This window comes from Hyalella azteca, unplaced genomic scaffold (genome assembly GCF_000764305.2).
Source record: "Hyalella azteca isolate HAZT.00-mixed unplaced genomic scaffold, Hazt_2.0.2 contig15428, whole genome shotgun sequence".
In the NCBI taxonomy this organism is placed as follows: domain Eukaryota; kingdom Metazoa; phylum Arthropoda; class Malacostraca; order Amphipoda; family Hyalellidae; genus Hyalella; species Hyalella azteca.
Genome location: NW_025945282.1, coordinates 112,375 through 138,890, shown reverse-complemented (window position 1 = coordinate 138,890; position 26,516 = coordinate 112,375). Strand labels below are relative to the sequence as shown.

Below are 26,516 nucleotides of genomic sequence, written 5' to 3'. Positions count from 1 at the left end.
TCAAGAGAAAATCAGGCACAAGTTTATGTAGAGTTGCTTGTTGGGCTTCAGCTTTCATACTCATTGCATGTTGTTAAAAAATACCATCCCTCATCTTCGTTGCTTAATTAGCTGATGTTTCATGACATGAGAAGGGAAGGAATAATTTATTTCGTACGTATATTTATACTCTAACAAAGTGTTCTGCAACAGTTAGCAAGCAGGTAATGATGATGATGAAATGGCAGGTATTGTGATCGGAAATAAAATTAGACTGACACGTGAGTTAAGGCGAAATTATTCATTTATGTCATGTCAAAAAATCATATAATTTGACGCAATGCAATTTAAAAATCATCCCCCGTTGCTCTGCTTATAATATAATTGATCTACATAACAACAATTTATTAGTTATTTGCGAACATAACTGAAGCTGCAGCCACTGACCGACAGGAAACGAGTGTGCAATATGATAATTATGTAACATGTTACAAATTGTGTTATCCTGTTACGTCAAGAAAATGTGTGCCTACAGACTTGCTGTCACATGAAAGAACAGATTCCATCAGTCTTGAGAGCTTCCATTTTAAACGCTTGTAATGAGAGACGGATTGAAAATTCTTTAATATGCGCTGACCAATGAATCTAAAAGCGGAAAATTTCATTGAATAAAAAATGTACTGCCGTGAAATGTTAATATCGTGGTAATAGAAATCACGCGATGGCAGTCATGTCTGCGTGGCATCACGCGATGGCACTCATGTCTGCGTGGCATCACGCGATGGCAGTCATGTCTGTGTGGCATCACACGATGGCAGTCATGTCTGCGTGGCATCACGCGATGGCAGTCATGTCTGCGTGGCATCACGCGATGGCAGTCATGTCTGCGTGGCATCACGCGGTGGCAGTCATGTCTGCGTGGCATCACGCGATGGCAGTCATGTCTGCGTGGCATCACGCGATGGCAGTCATGTCTGTGTGGCATCACGCGATGGCAGTCATTGTCATGTCTGCGTGGCATCACGCGATGGCAGTCATGTCCGTATGGCATCACGCGATGGCAGTCATGTCTGCGTGGCATCACGCGGTGGCAGTCATTACTCATTCTCGATTGCAGCACATGTTAATTTCTCTACATTCAGCTATTATAGTTCGATGACATGTAGGTAACAACATCGTCCTATGGAAAGCCACATTAATTACATGAGAAGAGCTTCACATTACATAAGTCAAACCTGGCTGTCGTTAGGCAGTGGTTAGGCTAACAAAAAATAAGTAATAACCAAATTTTCGAAAATTTAGGCGTTAATAAGCAGGAGCATACAACACAAAGGATCTAAATCTACAGCGAAATTTCAATTTCTAGAAGTGAAATTAATCGATCCATGTTGCTCGCTCGAAATTATAATGATATAAGTCATATAACTTGCAATATTTATTATATGCCTGCATAGGCAGTGGCTCCAAAAAATCTAAGTGTATGAATTATAATTATGTATAAGAAAAGTTTTTAGTTTTAAAATTGCCAATGTCTTAAACGAGATCAACTAGGATTGCCATAGATCTTGAATTCATTTACAACACGCATAGAAATCCCATGTTGCTAGCAACGGTTCGCAATTTTAGATGCATACGGACGGGTTTACATTAAAGAATACAATATATATATTTTTTTAAACAGCTACTATAAAATTGGGGGTAACGTTACTAATATAATTTTTTACGCATAGAGTTTAGACCACATCTTGCCGATGCAAATTTACAAGATTTTCGCAATTTTTCAAGTTGGTTCAATAAGAGGTTTCGTTTGACCAGGAATGACGGCTAAAGCAATTCCATTCAAAAGAACATCGAAGAAGAGAAATTTTAACACAAGGTCTCTAATGAATCGTGAACTGAATCAAAAGTAATGACAAGGATGCGGATGAAGAAATGAATGAATATTATGCCCATTATTTCCCGCAACATTCATAAGCAATAAACATTTCTTGTGGATGTTGCCGAGGGAGTTTGCTAAACTATGGGTTATTCGCCTACAAAATTTTGTACGAGTTTGTGAACGGTTAAAAGCTTGTACAGCAAAATTCAGATAGGCATTATTTTATTTAGAACTATTCCATCTAAGTTAGCTAGAATTATAAACATGGTAAAATGACTTATTTAAAAGGCACTTATTTATTGAAGAATAAAACGAATTAACGGTTAAGTGACAGCGATCTTTGAATACTACGAGAAATTACATCGACTTCACGTTAAATTCCAGTATTGATTTAATTGAAACGGTTAAAAATTTTTATACAACAAATAACCTAAATCTCGCTCTGATCGATGATAGCGTTAATATTCACTGAGATTTAAATTATTATTGTCGACTACCTATTCTATTGTAAAAATGTGGACGCTCATATGGCAATTTCGACCACGATAAATTTATTGTATTTTTAAGATGCGACGATGTCTTAGAATATAACGAAAAACAGAAGGGACGGAGAGTTTGTGCAGTTTCGTACCTATAACATGCACCTGAACATTCATTAACAAGCACGAAAGAAACGTGTATAAACATGCACTTAAATATCGACTCGCGAGTAACATTAACTACATCGAGAGACGACAACTTTACGTTACGTTATCGTATCTACCAGCAAATAACACTGCGTTCTCGTCACATTATAATTTATAACTTTGTGAAAACTTACACACGAACTTTGATGTTTTACCAAAACATAACGAATAAATCAATTCCAATCCCAATGTTACTCTGAGGACCGTCTATCACATCCACGTAATGGATTAAATTCACAAGATAGAGTTCCGGGCGAAACTTCTGTTAGATTTGGTTCGTTTTGAAATTTGTGGAGTCATTCGACAGAATCAAACTCCAATTTTGCTCAAAGCATCTAGTGCGATGCGCACGAAAAAATTTACATGCACGTTTACGATATGGTAATGTTTAACCTAGATTCAGGATTTCGATTTTTAAGGATAGATTTACCCCGAGCGATGAAACGATCTTTAAAATTATGTAAATTCAATCTTGTTTGTATCTTTGTTCTATTACGACACTAAAATCTTCATTGGAGTCTCAAAGTACCTGTGTGAAAATCCTGCACATTCTACGCTAAAATCAAAGTTGTAAAATTTGTTCGACAATTTGTTAAACAAACTGGGCGGCTAGACAAAATTTAGACTCGGAACCTCGCTATCAATAAAAATAGGGAATAAACTTTGAGTTTGAAATAACGTGTTTTCGCTTCAACTAATGATGATAACAGCACAGTCCATGCCATTTTAACATTTTCAGGAAGTTGATGCTTGTAACGTGCAGCTAAAAACGTTTTACAATAAGGTTAATTTGTGATGATTCAGTAGCCTGACTTTTTAAAACCTTCCTATGAGAGGATTCGCAGCTTGTTTTTGGAACCATCATTCGAGAAAGTAGATGTGAATATTTGTTCAGCATCAGACACGTTCTTCGGGCAGATCATTTGTGCGTAGAACTTCCTCCTCCTCCCCCGGTTGGGCTCACATCGGGAGATTCCTCCTCGGGTTCCAGCAGCGGTGTTTGCGAGTTCTCCTGATCTCTTCCACGATGGAAAGATAGCGGGGCTTGCAAGAAGCGCTGTGGCTGCAAAGGAGCTTGTAAAATCGGGAAAGTCGTTCCCGCCGGCTGCCTCTGGGGCAACGTTTCGTCTGTACCCGTCTGCAGTCTGTCGCTCGTGGCCACGGTATCGCGATCAACGAAATGGTCACTGGTAGTTTGCGCGTCTGGTTGGTCCAAGATTAGTGGGTCTGGAGTATTCAATTGCTGACCAGAGGTTACGGGGTCAAACAGAGGGGTTTCTGCTTCACGGTTTGGTCCAATTTCACCAGGGAAATCAAACCGAGAGGCTTTGAGATCGGCTTTGTGCCTCGTCTCCAGAGGAGTTTCGGCCAGGGGAGTTTTGCGTCCTAGCATGGGTTCGCCGAGCAGAGAATCCGGAGTATCAGGAGTCGGGGATGGAGTGGCTCGGTCCGGTGATAGGAACTGCCCTATACCTCTGAGCTTGAGTTTGCTCTGACGTGACCTGTATGGAGTGAGCGGCTTGTAGATCGAAGTTGACCTGAACGGACTGGACGCTCGATCGTAATCTGTTTTCTGCACTTGAGGTTCATCTTCGGTTGGTGGCGACGGCGGGCGATGACTTTCGATCGTAGGAGACGCTGGACCGGAGAAAGCCGGAGAGCCCGACCGCGCCGACGCTGAGGGAGAGTCATCAAACGACTCATCGATGTGGAGCACCTGAGGTGTTGACGATGTTGAATTCTGCGTGGAATGGAACGGATGCAGCTGCAGCTGCTGCAGCAGGGGAGGCGCAGCCTGCTGGGGCAGTAGCGGGGGAGGCAGAGGTCTCGGGATGGCCAACGGTGGTGTCGCAGGAGGCGTCACTCGAGATTTTTGATTGCTGGCAAGTTTTCTGTAGAAATATTAAATGCAAATTTTTCTCTGAAGTAAAAAAAAATAAGTGTACGTTTTTTAGTTAAAGTATTCAGAACTTTGCAGTAATTTCGTGTTTAAATCAACAATTTGGTCAGCTAGACTATTGCCTTTACATTTGGATGAATTGTTCCGATCTATTCAAGTGAAATTGTTGGGGAAAGCCGCAACGTAGCTGCATTTAGAAGAAGTTATCAAAAACATAATAACTTAACAAAGACAACAAAAAGAAAATACCCAAAATTTAAATCTTATCGAGATCGAAACAATAACTTCATTAATAGGCTATTACAGAAAGATGTTAGTACAATAAATATAATATTATTTGTTAATTGCGACCAGAACGATGCCAGGATTATTAATTAGTTATTGGAACCGGAACGAAAGCCGTAATATTAATAAATGATAGCACTGGAAACGAGAGAAAATGTGTTAAAATATTCTTTTGGAGTACAATAAATGGAGCAAGCTTGAGGAAGCCTTAGCGACCGAAGAAAAAGTAGCAATATTATCAAGAGAATATAATAATTCAATTTTAATTCAGTTGTATTTCAATATAAAAATAATAAATTATCAGGAATGGGAAGGATGAGGAAAGGTTGGGTAACTGGAAAAGTTGATCACGAAGGCAACCAAAGAATGAACCAAAGTTCAGAAAGAATTTGAACAAACATAAACGTGATAAAATTTCCGGACACCGAAATATATTCCATATCCTAAATAAGTATTGTATTTGGAAATCTATATTTCCTTGCAGTGATAATAGTGGTTGAGAATGTAGAAATGAAACTCGGTTGATCCAATAAGCCCGGATAATATCGTGAAAATAGAAAAAATCAAGAGAAAAACGTAGATTTATCATTTAATTGAGAACCTCAGTATAGATTCCATAGATGTTGCTTAATTAATGGATTCCATAGACGCTGTTCTTGACCGTGCATACACTCAAAGAATGAGACGTATCTGATTTTGGCAATTTTCGTGTCATGCTGAACCAGTTTGGCCCGACAAAAAAAGGCGTATCAGTGCTGCGTATTTGCTTTGGGCATGAAATTATGTCAACATTTGGTATTTGGCCCATTCAATCAGTGCCCGGCAAAAAGGGCGAATCAGTGCTGGGTATTGGCTTTGGCCAAGAAAGTACGTCCGCATTTGGTACATCACCCAATCATTTAACTAAGAGTGTTGTTAGAGTACACCGCGCTGCCACCTTCCCTTGTGACCATAAAAGTTATTTGCGAGAATTGAGCAGCGGATCCCTGATCCATTTTAGTTTTATGATGAATCTTCAGCATGCCAACTTCAGGAATTTATTTATCAGTGTAACTTAACAGGCAACTCATACCGGCGCTCAGGGAGGTTTAAAGTTCGCTGCCGTCGCGCTGGCTGATCCCTGTTGCTTTTTTGACGCTAGTCATTGTATCTTTTCAAATAAACGATTAAGAACTCGATACTTCCGAGCTGACTTGCATTTCGCCGTTACTTGAAAATTCCTGTATAATGAATGAACTTTTATCTGGATTCTTTTGAGTAAAGTATTCCTTAGGTTCCAATACAACTCGAATTTCCGTTTCCTTTTCACGAATAATATTCTTTCGATGTTGAATAGGTATCTTTTTATCAGTTTGTAAGTCCGTGCTAGGTATTACTTTGCATTAACCATCTTGGTAATGGATTAATGATAATTAATTAATAGATTCCAAAGAGTATGAATATTTCAATGTTAATTAAACAAGCTAATAATTCCAATTAAAATATTTTCTTGAGCGGATTTGATCCAAATTTCACTCGACAATTAATTTAGAATCAAGAGGCTAGAACGGCGCACTGTTGGTTCCTTTTTAATTCCTAAGAACTTGAGGTTATAAGGATGAAGTAGGAACTACTGATAAGGTTTCTTCTTCATTGGAAAGACTTTTTTGACTTTGATCTTTATCTCTAAACTTAATGACTTAAATGAATTATTCTGAATTTTTTCTTTAAAATTAATGAAAATTTGTCGAGAAAAAATTTCTAAGAAAATAGCAACTCACCCTGGAGGGTGAGTAGTCTCGCCGCTGCCGCTGCCGCGGCTGCCTCCGCTCCATCGCTTAGTTTGCTCCTCTAGAAAAAAATTATAATTTCAGAAGCTAAAAATGATAAAAATTCAAGTATGCACGCATATGTGGACAGATAATAAGGAAAATGATTCGTGAACCGAGAAAAAAAGTGAATAACTTTCCAATCTACCTTGCTGAGAACGGCTCTACTAAATGCGAAATTAACAAAAATTCACCATACAGGGGAGGTTAGACAAAATAAGGGAAACACCTGAGAAATCCACAAAATATATTTTAGCATATTGTAAGTCCACCTTATGCGGCAATTACAGCCACAATGTCCGAGTTATTGATTCATACAAATTGTGAATTGTTGCCAAAGGAATATATTAACCCATTCTTCGCGTATAACTCCTTCCAGCTCTTTTAAAGACGATGGCGGCGATCTGCCAGAAGTAGTGTCAAGCGTGTACTCTAAGTATGTCGATGACGAAAAAGTTTGTATTACAGTGAAGGATGTGTCAAATAAAGTGCAATTGCAAAGAGGATCTTGATAGTTAGTTAGCTGGGCTGATACGTGGATGTTGCGTTTTAATGCCGACTAGTGTAAAGTACTTCACCACGGTATGAACTTGGAATTGTATTGAAAAGTCTAGTATGGAAAAACATTTGGGAGTTTATGTCGACAAGAAGCTGAAATTTTCTAGGAATATTGAGACGAAAGCTAATAAATCCAATGAACTTCTTGGACTAATCAGACGTCATTACGAGTTCCTAGATGCAGAAACGATGGAGCTGTTTTTTGTCGCTGTCGTGCGCCCGAATCTAGAGTTTGGAAACGCCGTGTGGTCACCGAAACTTGAAAAGGACAAAAATTCAGTACTCTGTTGAGAGACGTGCAACAAGGATGATTCCAGGCTTGAAGAGCAAGTCTTACGAAGAAATATTAGAGATTATGAAGCTTCCAAGCCTCTATAATATATTATCAAAGTTGGCGTGGTGACCTCATTGAAGTGTACAAGTTTACTCATGGTTTATACAAGGTTCCAGATGGACTACTAGAGTTTGAAACAAGAACCAACACCAGGGGCCACGGCTAACGTATAAACAAAAAAAACTGTGTTGCAACTCATCCACGCGACAACATTTCTTCTCGCTTCGAATCACCGACATGTGGAACAGCCTCCCTGATTACATCTTTGACGCTCCAAGTATAACCGCGACCAAGAACAGACTAGATGAAGCTATGGAGAAATATATGTTCAGACTTTAAATGCATTGCACCATATCGAACCTGAATCAAATTTATTAGTTATTTCAAACTAACGCCAGTTTTGAAAAGATCCGGCCAAATGACCTGTTTTTAGATCTCATGTGAACAAGTAACGGAAAGTGCAAGAATGCCTTATGAATCGAATGCCTTATCACATATATATGCCAATGTATGTGTGTGTCTATGTATATGTATGAATATGCATGTTTGATCGTATATATAATTTTTTTTTTAATTCAATGTGGAGCTTTTCCTCGAGCCATCGGGGTAACCACTTTTCTTCAATAAAAAAATTGCTTCGTAGGTAAACTAGTTTAACTTTTTTTAAATGGGGCGTTCTATCAAAAAAAAAAAAAATAATTCCTTCTACTGTTATATCGATCACAGCTAATCAAATTTCTTCAATAAAAAAAAAAAAAAAAATCGACGACAGGCCACATCAGGCCTATTCTTCAGCGCCGACATCCCTATGATATGATCTTGAAAGATGGCGTTCCCCTCCGGAAACAATGCTTGAACAATTGGATGACACGGTCCTTGTAAATTCCTAAATATTTACGGTTATTCATTCTTCCATGAAGAGAAATCATTGGTCCGCCAGATTTCCATCCCAGATCATAACAGATCCCCCCTTCAAAAGGTTATAAGTTAGGTTTTAGACATGAAAAATTACCAAAAATATATAGGACAGAGGGTAAAATATCAATTAGCAACAACAATAATCAATAAAAGATAAAAATATGTCAAGTTTTCATAGTTTATAGCATGTTCAAAAATTAAAATGTCAGCTGTTTCCCCTTTTTTGTCAAACCCTTTCTATATGACGGAAACATTTCGCAGTCCAGCTCCATCCATCTGCGAATTGGCGATGGAGTTGGACTCCAAAACCTTTTCAATAAAGACTTTTTGATTCTTATTCTATGCTTTTACATGTCTCGTTACTATGTACTATCATGGAATCCTAGAAAATGTAGATGCATATTTTTGCTGGCACGCAGTACACATTTGTAGCGCATTTTCTCATTTATGTAAAAAAGGCGCTATTGTGCTCGTCATGTCCGTCCGTCCGTGACTTCACGTCACAGACGGACGAGAAAATGCTCTCTCTGCCACTCACTGCAGTGAGTGACAGACTGATCTAATTTTTACTTGATTCAACGTTTCAGATTATTAATGTTTCACATTATTAATGCTTCACATTATTAATGCTTCACATTATTAATGTTTCAGATTATTAATGGCGAACGAACCGGTTGGGTCCTGAGGAGATGCAGGAGCAGGAGATGAAGGCTGCAAGCAAAAAGCGTTACTGTCAGTAAGAAGTCTACGCATCCGAAATAAAAAAAAATGACATGCGTTGAAACTAAATGAAAATGTAATAAATATTACGTCCCTATTAATCAAAAATAATAAAAATTACGACCTGGAATTTTTCCAAGTATCATCAACGCAAATGTGATGTAAAGCGAAAGTTTTATGACTAATATATAAAAGACTTAAATGTTCGTCCAACACTCGAAAGCAAAACAATTTCACAGAAAATATTTAAATTAGTTATTTTCCTTGAAATGAAAGTATCCAATCCTTCAAAACAATTCAAGATAGCACAGTTCATGGAAAAGAGGATTTAATATCATAAACCTTCGAACAACTTCCATCAAATTTCACTATGTGTTCCCTCATGTGAGTGAAATTGTGCAAGTGAAATGACTAGGTTTTTATTGGCAATAATTCATGAAATCATTAAAGCGTGATTACATGAATACACATTAATGTAATGATTACATGTAATGTAATCATTACATACATGTAATGATTTTACATCATACATCATTACATACATGTAATGATTACATTGTAATGATTACATGAATACATTACATGTCGCGACTGAGTGCTTTCATTACACACATTATTTACGACAATGTTGACGGGTGAATTTTTTTACATTTTTTTATTTAAGAAGACAGCAAATGAACCGAATGTTGGGGACAGAAATTAACGAGTATTTTGTCATTTCATATTATTGCTAGGGACATGAAATGCTCAATTATTTTTAGGCTTTGACGAGCAGTCCAAGGTTCAATGGATACAGGTTGGAAATATCAAATACAAATAGTTTAAATAATTAATTAAATACTCTTACTTCAACCGTCGTATGTAACTCCCTCTACCGCCATAAGTAACTCTCCGGGAACATGACTTTTAAGTAAAATTACACGTAAACTATTGAGTTTAGCAACAGGTGGACGTTTGTACGCAACAGAGAACATTTTATAGTCGTACGTGGCGGCAAGTATAAGTGCAAGTCATTTTACGCTTTACGCTCACTAGAACGTCTCCTTTTTGGGTAGGCTTGTGTGCCAATATATTGCTCCGACTACTCATGTCAGGCGGTAGAGGGTTAAAGATGATATCTAAAAAACGATGTCAAGTTATCGCTTTCATAAAATATTGCGCGATTGGCAGAGGAAACAAAGAAGGAGCTAAATGAAACGTATATATAAAAATAGATAAAAATGAACTAATTGGAGCTAAATGAATAGTATAATAACCTAGTATAATGGCGGTTATTAGTAATTATATGGGGCATTAGTTACTGTTATAATAACTAAAGGAAAAGGAATGCAAGCGCTGTGCGCAAAAATTGTAAGGATCGTACATGGATTCTCGGGTTTACAATATTCCGACAATTAAGCTCATTACAAGTTCACCGCTTCTTCGGTGAATAATTATTGAATTACTTCAGAAAATTTCACTCCTATATTTATTATATATTTATTATTTTAAATTTTTACTAATGGCGGAAATCTAATGTCCTCACCTCAGGCGAGTCGACGCAGGCAGCGTCAGTGGATGGCCGACGGCGCTCGTCCTGACCATCTTTAATAATATAATTAATAGATAACAATTAATAATATAATTATAATTATAATAGACCCGTATGTAATAATCAAATATTACCTAATAATTAAATTATTATCTGCGCATGGTTCCACAGTTTAAACCTAAAATTCTACAAATTTATTCGTGTTGATATCGAAATTTCATTTTGAATTTATAAAAAGAAATTACTCATCACTGCAGACTATAAATCATTCCTTGCACAAAAATATATGATTTAAACTACATACAATATATCCTTGATTACTTCAATAGTTCCAATCACCACTGCACTAAAAATCATCAATTACTGTAGTAATGGATTAATGATTAAATATGATTATTATAATAATTATTATAATCATTATATATCACTATTAACATTATATATCATTATATAATGATCACCACTGCACTAAAAATCATCAATAACGGCAGTAATTGAGTAATGATTAATAATGATTAATATTATAATTATTATAATCATTATATATCATTATATAATGATCACCACTGCACTAAAAATCATTAATAACGGCAGTAAAAAAAATCATCGTCAACCCACCGTCAGATGTCGCCTCGTCCCGAGTCTTGTGCAGACCGGCGTCGGGGTCTGTTTTGCTGGTCTGCCTGGACAGTCTTCTATTGAAGCTCCTCCTGCTCGCATTCTTCCCTTGCAGACTTTTAGTGAAGACTTTGAGGGTCGTGACCGAGGGTCGCTGGGGCAGACCCGCCATGGGGTTAGAGGGTCCCGACCCTGGGGTCCCGGGGGTGCCCGGGTCTGTGTCAATTAATAAATAAGTAATCACTGTATCTAATGAGTAATTACTGTAATAAAAGAGTAATTTCTAACGAGTACATAATAAATAAGTAATTACTGTCAATTAATAAATGAGTAATCATTTGATAAAACTTATGGGGCTGCGGAAAACATGAATTATTAATTAATCGATAAGTTAATAAAAATAATGGAGCAGCAGTGAATATCCAGTTGTGCGCGTAGCAGCTCAAGTTAACGTAGCCGGCCGAATTCTCTTCTACGATTGGTGGGTTTAGTTTGAAAAGACGTCAGTGATTGGCTGAGGGCGTTACGAACTCTTACTTTTTTTGATAGCACAGTTATAGGAATGAGTGAGAATTGGTCGTAAATCAATGCACTTTTTGCCATGTGTGGTTATCCTGACCCAGTTTTGCTCAGTAAAATGAGGCTCGTATAATCAAGCTACATCCGCTCTGTTTGGTGCTGTAAGAAAGTGTGTCACTATTTTGACAATATGACTCGTTCATTTTCCTGTATATACGACGAGTCCTGCATATATCCTGTATATTTATCATGTATAATATAATGAATACGACACCAACGCACCTTGGTTGGGCTGGTCGCCGCCATGTTGGTGGCCATCGGCCAGGCGGGTGCCCGAGGCCCCCGCGTGGGGGTAAAAGTGGACTGTGTCGCCTGACTTGCGACGTCCGCCCCCCGTGGGGTCTACGCTGTGGTCTGAACCTGCGGTGAAGCTGAGCTGCTGGCTCGTCTGTGAGAGAAAAATTCGGGAATGGAATTTCAGAATTCCAGAAAAGGCCATGTTATGAATTAAATAAAATAATTGATTATAAAGTAATGCGTGAAGAAATTTTAGATTTTAGATATTTTTATCTAGAGATTAGCATCGAAAGGGGGCTTCATACCGACGAACCTTGATTCAACAACACCTTGATTAATGACGAACCTTGATTAATCAACAAGTTATCAAATTCAAGGTCCTGCATAAAACTTCTACTCTAACTTAAATATTACTCGTCGGACGTTTTTCGGTCCACATTATCAGATGAAAAAGTTTTAAATCTAATTACTTTAAAGAAACTAATATATATTCGTTGAAGATTATTATAAAATGAAAAAGAGATTAACATTATTATTAGTAATAATAATAATAGTGTTAGTAGTTTCAAGCGATTTGGAATTCAAAATCTATATAAAAACCAACTATTCAGAAGCAACGACCTTTCAACTACGGAGAACATAAAATTACGAACTAACCTGATCTCCCGGCAAATGTAGCACGTTCCTGTTGAGTGACGAAACACTTTCTGTTCAACAGAAGATCAAGTTACAGTCAACAGTTTTAAGCAGTTTTTCAACAGTAAATAATGAAACGCTAGTAATGGCAGCAAGCGCTAGAATAACAGTTTGTGCATTTTTTATTACCAATGAATAATCATTATCAATGTTGTGAAATTTCTGTTGTAGCGCCCATATGTACCTAGTATTCCGTACTATAGTTTCTACTAGTAAGTTACTTCGCTCTAGAACTAGTGACCATTGTTAGCATTGACTCGGCTCTTGTACGTTCAAGACATAGTACTATTGTTCTCCTTGTAAGTTGCACTCGACAGTTTAATCGTTCCATTTCTTCCCATAAACCAATGACAATGGGAATAAAAAAAGTATTCAGTAAATAGTTTCTTTATGTGTAAGACTATCACATATGAATATATTCCCATTACCTTGCCGTTTTTCCTGTTTTATAGTAGTGTTTTTTTGTTCCAGGATGTTGCATTCTTGTTGAATAAAGCTCTTGATGAGTTACCTAAGAAGCATAAGCTTCAAATACGCAAGCTGCACTGATATCGGCTACCTGAACCGAACTATCAAGAACTTCAATATTTCGTAAAAGTCTTTAATTGTAAAATGAAATTGCAGGCACCCAACTTCGAAATCGAGAAAATTTACGAGAAAATTTGTAAATTTCCCATTAAAATAACTAATTATATGAAATAAATTGAATTTTCTGACTGTCACTGAATAAAAAATGCTGACGTTAAAATTATGCATTGACTGCGAAAAAACTTGTATTTCTATCTAGGAATAGGAATGAATTCCAGATTTTCGGAACGGGACAATAATGACGTTTAGCTCGCGTCGGTCAAGTGGTTAAAATCTCCGAGTTGATGGTTCGAGACCCGTAATTAGTTGTAAAAATTCTGTTCAAAATCTGCAAGGTGGTTGGGTAGCTAGGAACTAGCGAATCAACATGGCCTAATCATCATTAATTATTATAAATATTCATTAAAAATAGGTTAAGGAAATAAATTGACCTGCTGGAGAGCCGCGATCCAGAGATGATGGATTGCTGCCCTTCAACTTGTGGGCGATGAAGTTGATGACTGAGTTGATGGGGGCGAGATTGAAGCTTGAAGCGTTCGACATCTTGGAATTAGCACGGCGAAGTCCGCCTTCTTCGTCCTGTAATATTTCAAAGTTAAAATGAAATATCTATTATATTTTCACGAGTTTTTTCACATAAAAAGTTCTACCTTATCGGTATGCCACATCAAGAAAAAAGTTTCAATGAATTTATACTCAATTGAATAATTCAAGCGAGTTCATTCTGACATGAGATGCTAAATTTGCTACTTTATGCAAATTTTGTGTATGTAACTATATTTACAACAACAAATGAACATCATGAGGCTTATTAAATTGAATTTTAATCATCAAAGCACCTTTGAAATTAGTAAGCTCTGAACTAGAAGCACGATCTTATTCGAGACGCTGTACTATTTCATTTTCTTTCACCCACAAAACAATGCAAAATTCATCTATTGCACTCCCATTATCGTAAAATACCTAGCATACCGAGTGCTTAAAATTTTGACATTAGGTACAAACCCCTTAGTTTTTTCAGTGTATACGCCGAAAGAAAAAAAATTAGAACAGAATCAATCAGCAAAAAAAATTTCTCTTCTCGCCCTTATGGACATGCTCACCAAAAGAAAAAAATGCTGAGCAAAAAACGCAATGTTATGAATCTGTAAAAATGTAGTTCTATATTCCTTTACCGGGTGCCTTTAGCAACAAAATTTTATACAAAATAATAATAATAAATAAAAAATAGCCTGCAAAAAAGTAGCTTTTCGTCCTTTTATTGGACACATTCAACAACAAAATTTCTACCGAAAGCCTAAATAAACAATCAACCATCAAAACGTACCTCTTCGTTCTCCTCGACGACAGGCAGAAGCTCCATGTCCTGCTGGGTGACTTCGATGTTTGCGGTGGAGCCGAGGTGAGGCTCAGTGGGCTTGAAGTCCTGAGAGGCGACGGTGTAGGGCAGCTCCTGAGGCACCACCTCGTCCCAGTACATGTCCTGGATCAGCTCCGGGTGCTCGTTGTGCATCTCGTCTACGATCAGGTACGATACCTGACATGTACGATAAGGTCAAATAAAATAAATATAGGTAACGTCCACGATCAGGTACGATACCTGACATGGACGATAAGGTTCGTCTACGATCAGGTACGATACCTGACATGGACGATAAGGGCAAATAAAATAAAATAAATATAGGTATCGTCAACGATCAGGTATGATACCTGACATGGACGATAAGGTCATACTGCTGGATTTCAAGTTTCGTCCACGATCAAGTATGATACCTGGCATGTACGATAAGGTGATAAGGCTGGGTTTCAAGTTTCGTCCACGATCAGGTACGATACCTGGCACAACATGAATATATTACTGTTATTACATTATTGCTTATAGCTCGGTGCACTCGTCTACGACTAGGTATGATGCTTAACACAACATAGACAATACGAAACCTACAGTGTACTACGTCACACCTTGAGCGTGCGCCGAAAAAGGTTGTTAATTCATGATCAAACCCTTAATTCCGGAGTAAAGTTTCTAAATTATGTATACATCACACAAAAATATTGTAATAATAAAAGATGTTTCGCTACGACATGAGCTGCTTACCTGCAAGTTGCGGTCCACTAGCCAGTTGATCTCAAAGTCATCATCATCTTCGCCGAAGGGATTGACGAGAGACTCCGCTACTTTAAGCCACCCCATGTAGAAGAAGAACTGCAGGTACGTAAATACTGGCAGGTAAAAGTCTATTGAGTTGTTCTTATAGCCTTTATCAGGGTCTAGGAACTGACGTCCCATAAGCGTGGAGAGGAAGAAAGTGTACACTGCCAGGGTAACAACCTGCTCGAGAATACGAGGAGTTGAATAACAATCAAAATAGGAATAACGACAATTTTAATGATCACAAGAGAGTATTAAATACATTTTGACACAGAGATTTTACAGGGACAATTTGTCCATAATAAATTTTTCCGATCATTTCCAGCATTTGCTTCAATTATTATACGTGTTATAATCCAACGTCAATTTCTTGGTGGAAAATTTAGACCAGCTATGCGGCTACTGAGTATAAGCTGGGACAGTCCCCCAAATTTTGTTATGTTGTAGCATGGAGATTTTTGTTTTGGTGTAGCATGGAGATTTTAGTTATGGTGTAGCATGGAGATTTTAGTTATGTTGCAGCATGGAGATTTTGAACGGCGGTTACCTGCGTGTAGACAAGAGGGATGCTGATCCAGTCGTACCCCAGAAGTGAGCCGCACAGACCTCTGACTCGCGTGATCTCATCGATGATTGTCTTCACAGCGAAGTCGTCTTTAATTTTGTTCTCTTTTCGCGCGCGCGATACCAAAGCTCCAGCCCAGGCCAGCGGCATCCAGTAGATCGGGTGACTTGTACGATCACGCATCGAAGAGTAAATCTTGCGCTCGTTGGCGGTCATCAAACCTGCAACAACAAATGCAGCGACATCAACAAACCTCGAATGCGCGTTGAACAAGACCGGTAAATTTAAAAACTTGATGAACTTACCTCACAACGTAAGACTACAACATCATCGAAAGTATTGAACTAAACAGTCATTTTTTGGAATAAAGTACGTTTTGGTGTCACAAACTTACTATCGAGCTTTGCTCACCAGCCTCTTCGATGTGGTCTAGGGTAGGGAAGCGCTTCTTAACACACGGCGACACCATAGCGAAGGTTAGGACCATGGCTAGGTTGGCGTAGCGCAGGATAGCTCGCCGCATCATGCGCGCGCGGTTGTCCTGTCGACAAATATATAATTTGAATTTCGATTTAAAATGAAATATTTGGCTGCTAACTTGTTCGATTATGTGACTAATAATTTTTTGTGACTAATAATTTTTTTTTTAATTTTTGTGTGTTTTCCATACTGCAATAACAATAGAAGTATCCTGATTCGACAGAACTTAATTTCAACAATAAACGATGTATGTAAATCGAATTATAACAATTTATTCAATTATAAGAATAACTGATCATGACGTAAATAAACAAGAATGCAGTCTCATTCATCATTTAGTATATAATATAAGAACTGTTCTTGTTTTCTGAACATAATGGAAAAATTATCATTAAGTTATAAGAAAAATATTTTTAACGATGTATTAAAATCGCCAACAGTTTTATAAGTAAGTAACTTCAGTAGTATATAAGTTATATAAGAAATATATAAATTATACATAATTACATGCGTTATGTATAAGAAGTATATAAATTATATATTGGTTGGTCTCACGTTTCCAGTGACGGTGGTGGAGACAAAGAGGGCGAGCGTGTCAGGCCAGGGTAATGTCTCCCACTGCGCCCACCAGCGCTGCACGACGATGCTCACGTAGAAACCCAGCACGAACGACAGCGGGATGAGATCCGTGAAGTACTGACAGTACAGCGAGATCCGCTCGAACTGACTGCAAACAAAAACATTCCAACGAAATGACTACCTTTAAAACCATTCCAATAAAATGACTGCTCACAAAACCGTTCCAATAAAATGACTGCCTACAAAATCATTCCAATAATAAAAATAAAAGTGTTGAAACCATTCCAATAAAATGACTGCCTAAGAAACCATTCCAATAATGTGACTGCCTACAAAACTATTCCAATAAAATGGCTGCCTATAAAACCATTCCTATGGAATGACATGCCTATAATATCATTCCAATAAAATGACTGCCTACAAAACCATTCCAATCAAATGACTGTCTACAAAGCCATTCCAATAAGGTGACTGCCTACAAAATCATTTAATATATTCCATTCACTTCTATTCGATACTGGAAGTACAGCGAGATACGCTCGAACCGATTGCCCACAAAATCATACTATACAGTCCATTGCATTTAATTCGACGCATTTCATTTTCATACTTATATTCCATTCAATTTTCACTTTATAAGTGCTGCGAAAAGTGTCGAAATTGATTGAATTTGATGCGATAATCATTTTTGCAAACTTTCGATGTCCTAATATATATGTAATAATTTCTTTCCTAACAGTTCGTACATGATTAGAAGGACGGTCCGAACCACAATATACTAGGGTTCGTTATTGGCAACCAGGTTCATGAAGGAAGACAAGTGTACACAACAATTTACCGACGCCACAAACACACTTTTAGTGGAGCATGGATAAAACTGACACAGGTATTAATATAGCTTTACACATCAGGATCCCTGACTCGTGAGTTTGCTAACTCAATTTAGTTAGTAAGCGTCCCAGGACCACGAGAATATTTTACGTGTCTCCGAAGGGAATACAGTTTTCGATACAACTCTGGAATTTGGCAAGGTAGGATGATTAGTACAATTCTCACTTGATAATTTTTCGTTATTAAATATTGTTCAAAAATATTATTATTCGTTACAAAATATTTAAAATACGAATTAAATATTCAAAATATTTAATTCGTCTCCACTAGAAAGTACAAAAAGAATTACAGGATTCGTCTCACTAACGATACGTCGTCTGAGTCATACTCGCCTGTCGCGCACAAGACATTATCTCGTGCGCCGCGCATAACAAGAGAGCGCGCTTTTGCATCCGCGCGGAACTTCAAAGAAAGATTTGCCGTGACCATGACAGCCGTAAAACATGCTACCGGTATCATACATCGGGTATCATACATCGGGTATCATACATCGGGTATCATACATCGGGTATCATACATCGGGTATCATACATCGGGCATCATACATCGGGCATCATACATCGGGCATCATAGATAGTGCATCATATATCGGGTATCATACATCGGGTATTATATCGTCTTAAAATGTAAAATAGGAAAGAAAGAAATTCGGAAGAATTGTATCTTTATTTTAGGTAAATGGCGACTTTTGCATCATATATCGGGCATCATACATCGGCTATCATACATCGGGCATCATAGATAGTGCATCATACATCGGGCATCATACATCGGGCATCATACATCGGGAATCATGCATCGGGTATCATACATCGGGCATCATACATCGGGCATCATACATCGGGCATCATACATCGGGCATCATACATCGGGAATCATGCATCGGGTATCATACATCGGGCATCATACATCGGGTATCATACATCGGGCATCATACATCGGCTATCATACATCGGGCATCATAGATAGTGCATCATATATCGGGTATTATATCGTCTTAAAATGTAAAATAGGAAAGAAAGAAATTCGGAAGAATTGTATCTTTATTTTAGGTAAATGGCGACTTGAAATGTACGAGTCGGCTTATAAGAAGGCTGATGAATTATTTGAAGATTTTGGTACATCATTACTGGCGTTAAAGCAATTTTACATCATCATTACTGGTGTGGCAGTAATTTCACGTGGGTAAAGTCCAAATAAATTATTAAACGAAGTATCTGGTAATTAAAAATAGATTAGATTTTAAAATCCTAATAATTTAGCTAATAATATCAGTTCAAAGATGCACACGATAAAAAATAAAAAAAAAGAAAAAAATGTTCTTTTCTGGTCAGGTTGTCAGGTAGGAAAAAGAGATAAATATCGAAAAAATATTGTTGATTTTGGTCAACTAAAAGTCTTGCAAGTGGCTTGAACGACTGCGATTCACACTACGGCAACAGCACCACAAGACTGCATGTGCAGAATTGTTATCAAGTTTGATCTACTGTATTCGCGATCAGAATTGTGATAAGGTTGGATCTATAGAAATATTAATTGAAATCATTACAGAGTTGGATATACTGTAATCTCTGTCATAATTTTGGCTAAGCAGGATCTACTGTTTGATACTACTGAAAATTCCTTAAAGTAATTTTTCCTTGGTCATTCCTCGAGTTACTCCGTGGGTAAATATTCCTTCTGAAGAGTCGCAGTGTGGATTCCCACGACCGGAAGCTTTAATCGGAGTGCACCGCCAGCTAGACGACCTTCAATGCTTCTAAATATCCTAGATATCCTGCACTAAAATTAGTAACGTATTTTGCTATTAATTTAATAAAATTTGTAAAGTATAGCACAGTGTAGGATAGTATAGCATTCTCGTATAGTACATGTCGACGTAAAAGAATAAGCCCAATTTAGCCTGTCGCCAAATAAATTGCCATACCTTACATAAATTAATATGAACTGATTAATTTAATAATAATAAAAATAATAATATTGTTATTATTATTAATAATATTAGCAACAGCATTGCACTTTTATTGTATCGTATTATAGTAATCCGCCAATAACTGATTTACTGATGCACTGCGCAGCAGCAGCTCGTTGCTATATCACGAATTGTTTGCACTATCATATCAACTATTTTAAGAATATCCATTTATGCTTCCTTATAAAAATTAGTCTAATGGTATTTCTCGCAAAATTGAAAACGCTAATTTTATATGTTTGACTTTGAATCAGAAGTGAAGAAAACTTACGTGCACCCCTGACTTTGAAACATCGAGATCCACTAATTATGGTGCACGTTATGCCAACAATGTTATTTTCATTGAGGATTCTTAATGATCAATAAGAGAAAAAGAATTTAGGCGGTAATTCATCCAGTTAATTTGAAATTAGCATCAATAATTTCTTAATATGACTGTGCAATGCAGCTAGTAGCATGTGAATCAACTTACAGTTAATGTTATTCAGCAGAAAATGTTTTTGCTTCACTATGTCGGAACATTCTTAAAACTCATCTGACATGTAGTACCCTCTCACAAGATAGATTATATATGCACAAGGAGATAAAAATTTTGCGTCAACCGAAGTACTCAACATTTTTTATCGGCTGCACGGCGACTCTAACATCGAGCTTTTACGAGTGTCACTCGTAGCTTTCTCCGTGCCTTGCCAATTTAACTGTTCGGTAAAGCCAATGCCATTTCTACCGTTCAGTTATTGCATTCCCTAGTAGACAAGCTAAACTAAACGGCTCGAGGCGGGTACTCAGCCGGCATTTAACGAGACTGATTTCTAAAATTTAAATTCCAATAGTAGCTTCACTAGAAATTTTACCGTAACTATAAATTTTACTATAACTAGAACTACTAGTACTAGAACAACTAGAACTATTTAAAAACAAACTATGATTTTTGCACGCAGATCATCTTTTTCCCAAGCACCAATATCAATTTATTCATATAGTTAGGGGTTTACTGTTAAAATATGAGAACTGAAAAAGACAACGTGAAGTGGTCACTGTTGCATCAATAATTCTATGAAGCCAGAAGAGCCCGAAATATTGAAGTTATTATAACGTTTCGATCAATTGCAGCTGTTAGCACTAGAAAGTAATTAATGTGAATGCGGGTATTGTTTATCAGAAATTTCGATAGCGGTAGATTTTTCCATAGTAACAATTCAGAAACTCACGTCATGTCTTTCTCCTTCGCATTTAATTAGAGTATCACTCAAGAAATCATCGCTGCGCTGTGCCTAGCAGAAAGGAAAATTTTCTTCAGAAACTCCCGTGAAATTTTGGCGCAGAATGAAATGCCCGGTAGTAAAAGAACCATATATAGGCGACCTCTTTCATCCTCATATTGGCGGAAGCGACAGAAAAAACGTAAAATTTAGGATTTTCTAAATTGTTTGAGGATGGCATAACTAAATTATAATTTTACGTAAACCAGACCAATTTTTATCTGACGCGCAGAAAATCTTTTGTTGATAATAATATTGAGTAGCCTAATTTCAGAATTTTTGGTGCTGATTTAGAAATTGAGCGATAATTCGAATAAAGATGGATTTATAAAATGTATTGGAATAATTCCTATTCTGTGTAACTAAATGCCCAACGTTTATATGAAGAAATTAAATATTAGTCTCAGTTCAAACCGCTGACTTCAGCATTATGCATCATCAACAAAATAATTCAATGAGTTATTATTAGGCAAGTCACTGAGTCGAGTTAATGAAATGCAGACAAATAATTTATACATCGAATTTGATCATGAGGATTGTACAAATTACACCGAACACACGACAGCTAACGTTGTAATGACATGTAATAAGGGCGAAGGATTTTTTCATGCAGGGTTAGCGTGCAGGAGAACAAAGTTCCTTTGATGTGCACCAGCCAACTTTCTAGCAGATGTGATCTCCGTTAAAAAATTCTAAGCGAATTATGACCGCCCGAGGGATGCCTTACGGTTGGCTGGTGCTGCCCAGCAGCAGTTTTTTCACGTTGGATTGCGTGCGCGGCAATTGGATGCTTAAAATCTTTTTCGTAAGTAGTTTCGTTCATCTTATGTGTTGACATTGAAAAAATATATTGTCGTTTTAACTATATTCCCATAATTTTTATTTGAAGTACTAAATTATTCAAACCGTCATTAATCTACACAAATTTGTCGATCACAGACTTAGAACACGAGTCTACGGCAACGTAGGTATAAGAGTTAGCATTAAATATGAAGCTATGATTTGTTTGAGTTTCGGCTAATTTGTAAGATAAAATTTAGTCAATTTTATTGAACTTGGGCAATGAATTACTTTGGCAGTGATGGTTATGAAGGCAGGCGATGGTAAAATGATGTCGGCACTTTTTTCAAAAGTTCAAAGCAAGAAAGTATAATAACTACATCAATGCAATCAAACGCCATGCATCTAGAATTAATTAAAAATCATTTCATATTCGTGTCTATTTCCGTTAACACAAAGCGTAAACTCGAAATTCATATGCATAGCTGAAGTGCATATAAGTACTAAATTAATGCACTTCAGGCAGAATAAACGAATTCATTATTCTGCAGTAGGAATGCAGATACGGATGCGTAAGCAAACATAGTGCCAAGTTGAAGAAAAAAACGGCAAAAAAGCGTCAAGCGTCAGTGCGTCTCTCACGAACATGTGTATGAGCGTGGGTATGCAGATATGCTAGCGTGAGAATTTTTTCTTCGGAACCCACCCGAATGTTCAAGCTGACATCAGGATACATCGTTAGAACGAAACAAAATAGACTCAATAGCTTATTTTGTACAGGGTTGAAGAAATTCGACGCAGATTTCATGTATCTAAATAGGTACGAATATTTATGACAAAGAAATATTTTGAAACGTTTACCTATTTGGATAATTAGTTTACTAATGTTACAGAAATTCGAGTCGGTACAAGAGAAATTTGAGTTCGGAAAGCACATGATAGTTTGAATTCAGATACATCTTGACAATCTACATGATTTCCTGAATTATAAATAAATTTTATTCATGGATATGAATAATTATGAGCACGTATTTTTTAAGCTACAAAAAATACTGAACTCGGAGAAACTCTGGAGAGCAGAACATTTCTTGTTTGCGCTGAAGAAAATGTAGTACCGTATGTCAAAAAAATAAATTGGGGTTAGTTGAAGGTTTAACAATTATTTTTTCGACGCCATCGATATGAATGAAGGTTCAAGCACCAAGAATTACTTAAAAGCAGCGTTCACGAACGGAAAAAAATTCTTCTTGATGGTCGAAAGAAATCAAGTTTACGCAAGTCGAGGCTGGCAATATTTGAATAATAAAATTATTGCCGGAATTATTGGAACCCAAATTTCAGGTAACTAAAGAGTATGTTCCCGGAAATTCTCGCGTTAGAATAACCTAGATGTTAACATTCTGTCAAATAACTGATTACTATATACCGCAAAAAAGTGTTTCTTATAGTTGCAGAGGGTCACATCCAGTACAACGATCTCTAATCGATGAATTTTATAATAACGTTAAACACCGATTTCTTCATCAAATTTTACAGTTTTCATGTAGATTTCAGCGGGAAGGGCATATAATGAAACTAATCCATACCACACAAAATGATATTGAAGTTTTTGAGCACATTATTATATAGCAAGTATCGGACTAAGAATGGTTGTTCATTTATTTTATTCACGTAAGAAAATAGAAATGTTTGATCCTGACGATTGGAATGACCATTCTGGTAACAGTCAATTCTTTGTGTATTTAATGTCTTGATACTCTCACTTCGTATTCAACACCAGACACGCTGCTTATCATAAAATGATTCATACAAAACACGTCTCTGTTTCGTCTTTAAATCGCCTCTATTCGCCACCCATTATAGATCTCTGCACTTCCATTAACCGCAACACTCTGACTATTCTCATCGTACATGCGAGCATGTCCAGTTATGCACTTATATTCGACTACGCCCACACGCATGTTGTTCTGCAGCCTTGTAGCTAATATTATTGGGAGAAATAGGCGAATCTTCGTCAAAATAGCGTTGCATATTTTGCCTTTGTCTAGATTACAATGACCCGTTTGGGCTCGAAAAAATGACGTATTAGTGCTTCGTCTGTTCTCGGTACGTGTTGCGGGTACGAAAATCTATTAATATTTGGGCAATAAGACGCATTCTTTTTCTTGAGTGTACGCCAAGTAAGACAGACATGCACGTCAAGGGCGCGTGCATAAGAGCATAGGTTTCGCCTGCAACCGGTCAACGGCCACGAGGCATGGGCGCTAAGCAAGCGACCGGAGGCCGGCCCGCGGTGATGAAGCAGAACCGGTTGCAGGCCGCAGACATCGCTAGCGACCTGCCAGCTTCTCGTCGGCAATAGAAAAAAATGGTTGAAATGATGGCTTAAATGATGGATGTGGATGATCGCTTGGGGATGATGGCCTTGTAGGATGCTGGCTCAGGAATGATAGCTTAATGATGCCCGGCCTGGATGAAGATGATGGATGTTGAATTTAAATTTTTTCTCTGCTCTGGTATTGACGATGCTGGATCTAACAATGCTAGCTTGCACGATGAGGAATTGAGTGCTAAGACGTCCGCGTTGTTCTCGCAAATGGAAGACGTCAGAACCTGAAGACCATCGTCGGCGTTTGGTGACCGGTTATGGCTGTTGTTGCAGCGGTTGCAGCTTAAAAATAGCTGTAACCCTTTTCTTACGATAAACATTTACCCTCGTCAATGCTATTCCTACGTAAAGATACAAGACGGGAGGTACCGTCAGTACAAGAGAGAATAAATTAGCTAATGATGGGATGGATTCGCATTGGTCTACTCGGTCTACGTACTGACAACCAATTGGCAGACTCCTATGGAAATGCAATGAGAATTCGGAAATCTTACGCAAGGTGGTCGCGATAGAGGATTTATAACATATTGATGTCGGCGCTAAAGAAAAGGCCTGATGTGGCCTGTCGAAAATTTAATAATTTATTTAAAATCATTTATTCAAAATGATTTTTTTTAAATAATTTATTTAAAATAAGTACTTTACCAAGTTCACCTAAAGTTGAGTATAAAGTTCACCAAGATTTTCAAAGTGAAAAAAAAACAATTACATTTTGATAGAAGATACGGTGGATTTATTCATCGGTTTTAACTTAATAATGCCAGTTCACACATAAAATTAGTACTAGATAAATTACGGAGTGGGAAATATTCCTAAAATACTTCACATATATATTGTTTGGTGGAGAAACATCCCTAAATAGACAGCGGAGCAGCAAATAATTGCTTAGTGACAGAGTTATTGAAAGAATTATATGTAAATTGAGCGTAAAAAATGAGTGTGCGGACAACAACGTTTCTGGAGATACATTCGGAACGTGAGGATGACATTAAAATCAGGGCGATTACTGCAATTCATTTAGGGACATAGAGCGTTGAATTATTTAAAATATCATTTCACAGCGAGAATTTTATTTTCCCGTAAAGTTTCATGGATGTTTATATTTAATGTGACTTCCAGCAAGGAGTTTCTTGAACATAGAAGCGCGAAAAAAGTATTTTAAGTATATCATCATTCATTGATGACGGTGAGATACTCGAGTGAAGCATTTTCTTTTAATTAACAACTTTGATGTCGGAGTTCACAGAGATTTTCTGTATTATATTTTCTTCGTATAGGCAGAGCTGGGCAGCGCTACTTTGAAATGTAGCGCCGCTACCGCTACCGCTACATGCTCTAAATGTAGCGGGCGCTACCGCTACCGCTACCGCTTTACTGAAAATGTAGCGACCGCTAGTAGCGGCCGCTACAAGTAGCGCGCTACTGCCCACCTCTGCGTATAGGCTACGGAAGACGGAGTCCCACTATTCAGAAGTGAAGATGACATGCCAATCGTATGTTAAGGAATACGTAAATTATAAATAGGTGGGAGTAATTTCACACCATCATCACTGGTGTGACAGTAATTGCAGATCATATAAATATATTTTCCTCGCGTTTAAAGTATTTTTCAATGTGAAGATAACACTGTATAATTTAAGACTACACAATCTTAAACATTAGTTCAACATTGTAAATCCATCAGCCTACATGCATCAACTAACTTTTAAGATCACCCTAATAATAAGAAATCAGAAACCTAATTTTTTAACCCTTTCACACTTTACAATCACTATGATATTTCTTTCCTCCCAGACAAATGACGCTTAAACGTTTATTTCGTTACAAAAACGTGTAAAGAACGTTATTTAAACGTCATATATCTAGTTGGAGTTTGTTGCTTCAACCAAACTGAACTTAACCCGTCAATGCAGCGGTTATTCGGACTTAGATATATACATATATATATTCTTGATTTTCAGATTCAGATAATTCAGCCTATTATTTTGTAGCCAAGCACGATAGCGTGTGGACAAAATTGGTAACCCCACGGCACTCTAGTCTGGCAAGTCTCGAACATGAATCCCTAATTCCGAACATTAACATCACAATCTCGAACATCAAAATCTCGAACATCAACATCTCAATCTC

The 26,516-nt window shown here is 37.3% G+C and overlaps 1 protein-coding gene across 1 annotated transcript in view; it reads right to left on the bottom strand.

Annotated features, from left to right (window-relative positions):
- Nucleotides 1-988: 988 nt before the first annotated feature.
- Nucleotides 989-26,516, bottom strand: part of LOC108682376 — a 32,005-nt gene continuing 6,477 nt past the window's right edge. The window contains exons 3-15 of the mRNA XM_018171526.1: nt 17,069-17,240; nt 16,445-16,574; nt 16,016-16,254; nt 15,415-15,648; nt 14,644-14,853; nt 13,748-13,895; nt 12,690-12,739; nt 12,018-12,183; nt 11,217-11,432; nt 10,593-10,651; nt 9,019-9,058; nt 6,490-6,559; nt 989-4,436 (exon numbers count right to left, since the gene is read on the bottom strand). Of these exons, the coding sequence (XP_018027015.1) occupies nt 3,464-4,436; nt 6,490-6,559; nt 9,019-9,058; nt 10,593-10,651; nt 11,217-11,432; nt 12,018-12,183; nt 12,690-12,739; nt 13,748-13,895; nt 14,644-14,853; nt 15,415-15,648; nt 16,016-16,254; nt 16,445-16,574; nt 17,069-17,240 (2,707 nt within the window). The 3' untranslated portion in view covers nt 989-3,463. The remainder of the gene's footprint in view (nt 4,437-6,489; nt 6,560-9,018; nt 9,059-10,592; nt 10,652-11,216; nt 11,433-12,017; nt 12,184-12,689; nt 12,740-13,747; nt 13,896-14,643; nt 14,854-15,414; nt 15,649-16,015; nt 16,255-16,444; nt 16,575-17,068; nt 17,241-26,516) is intronic.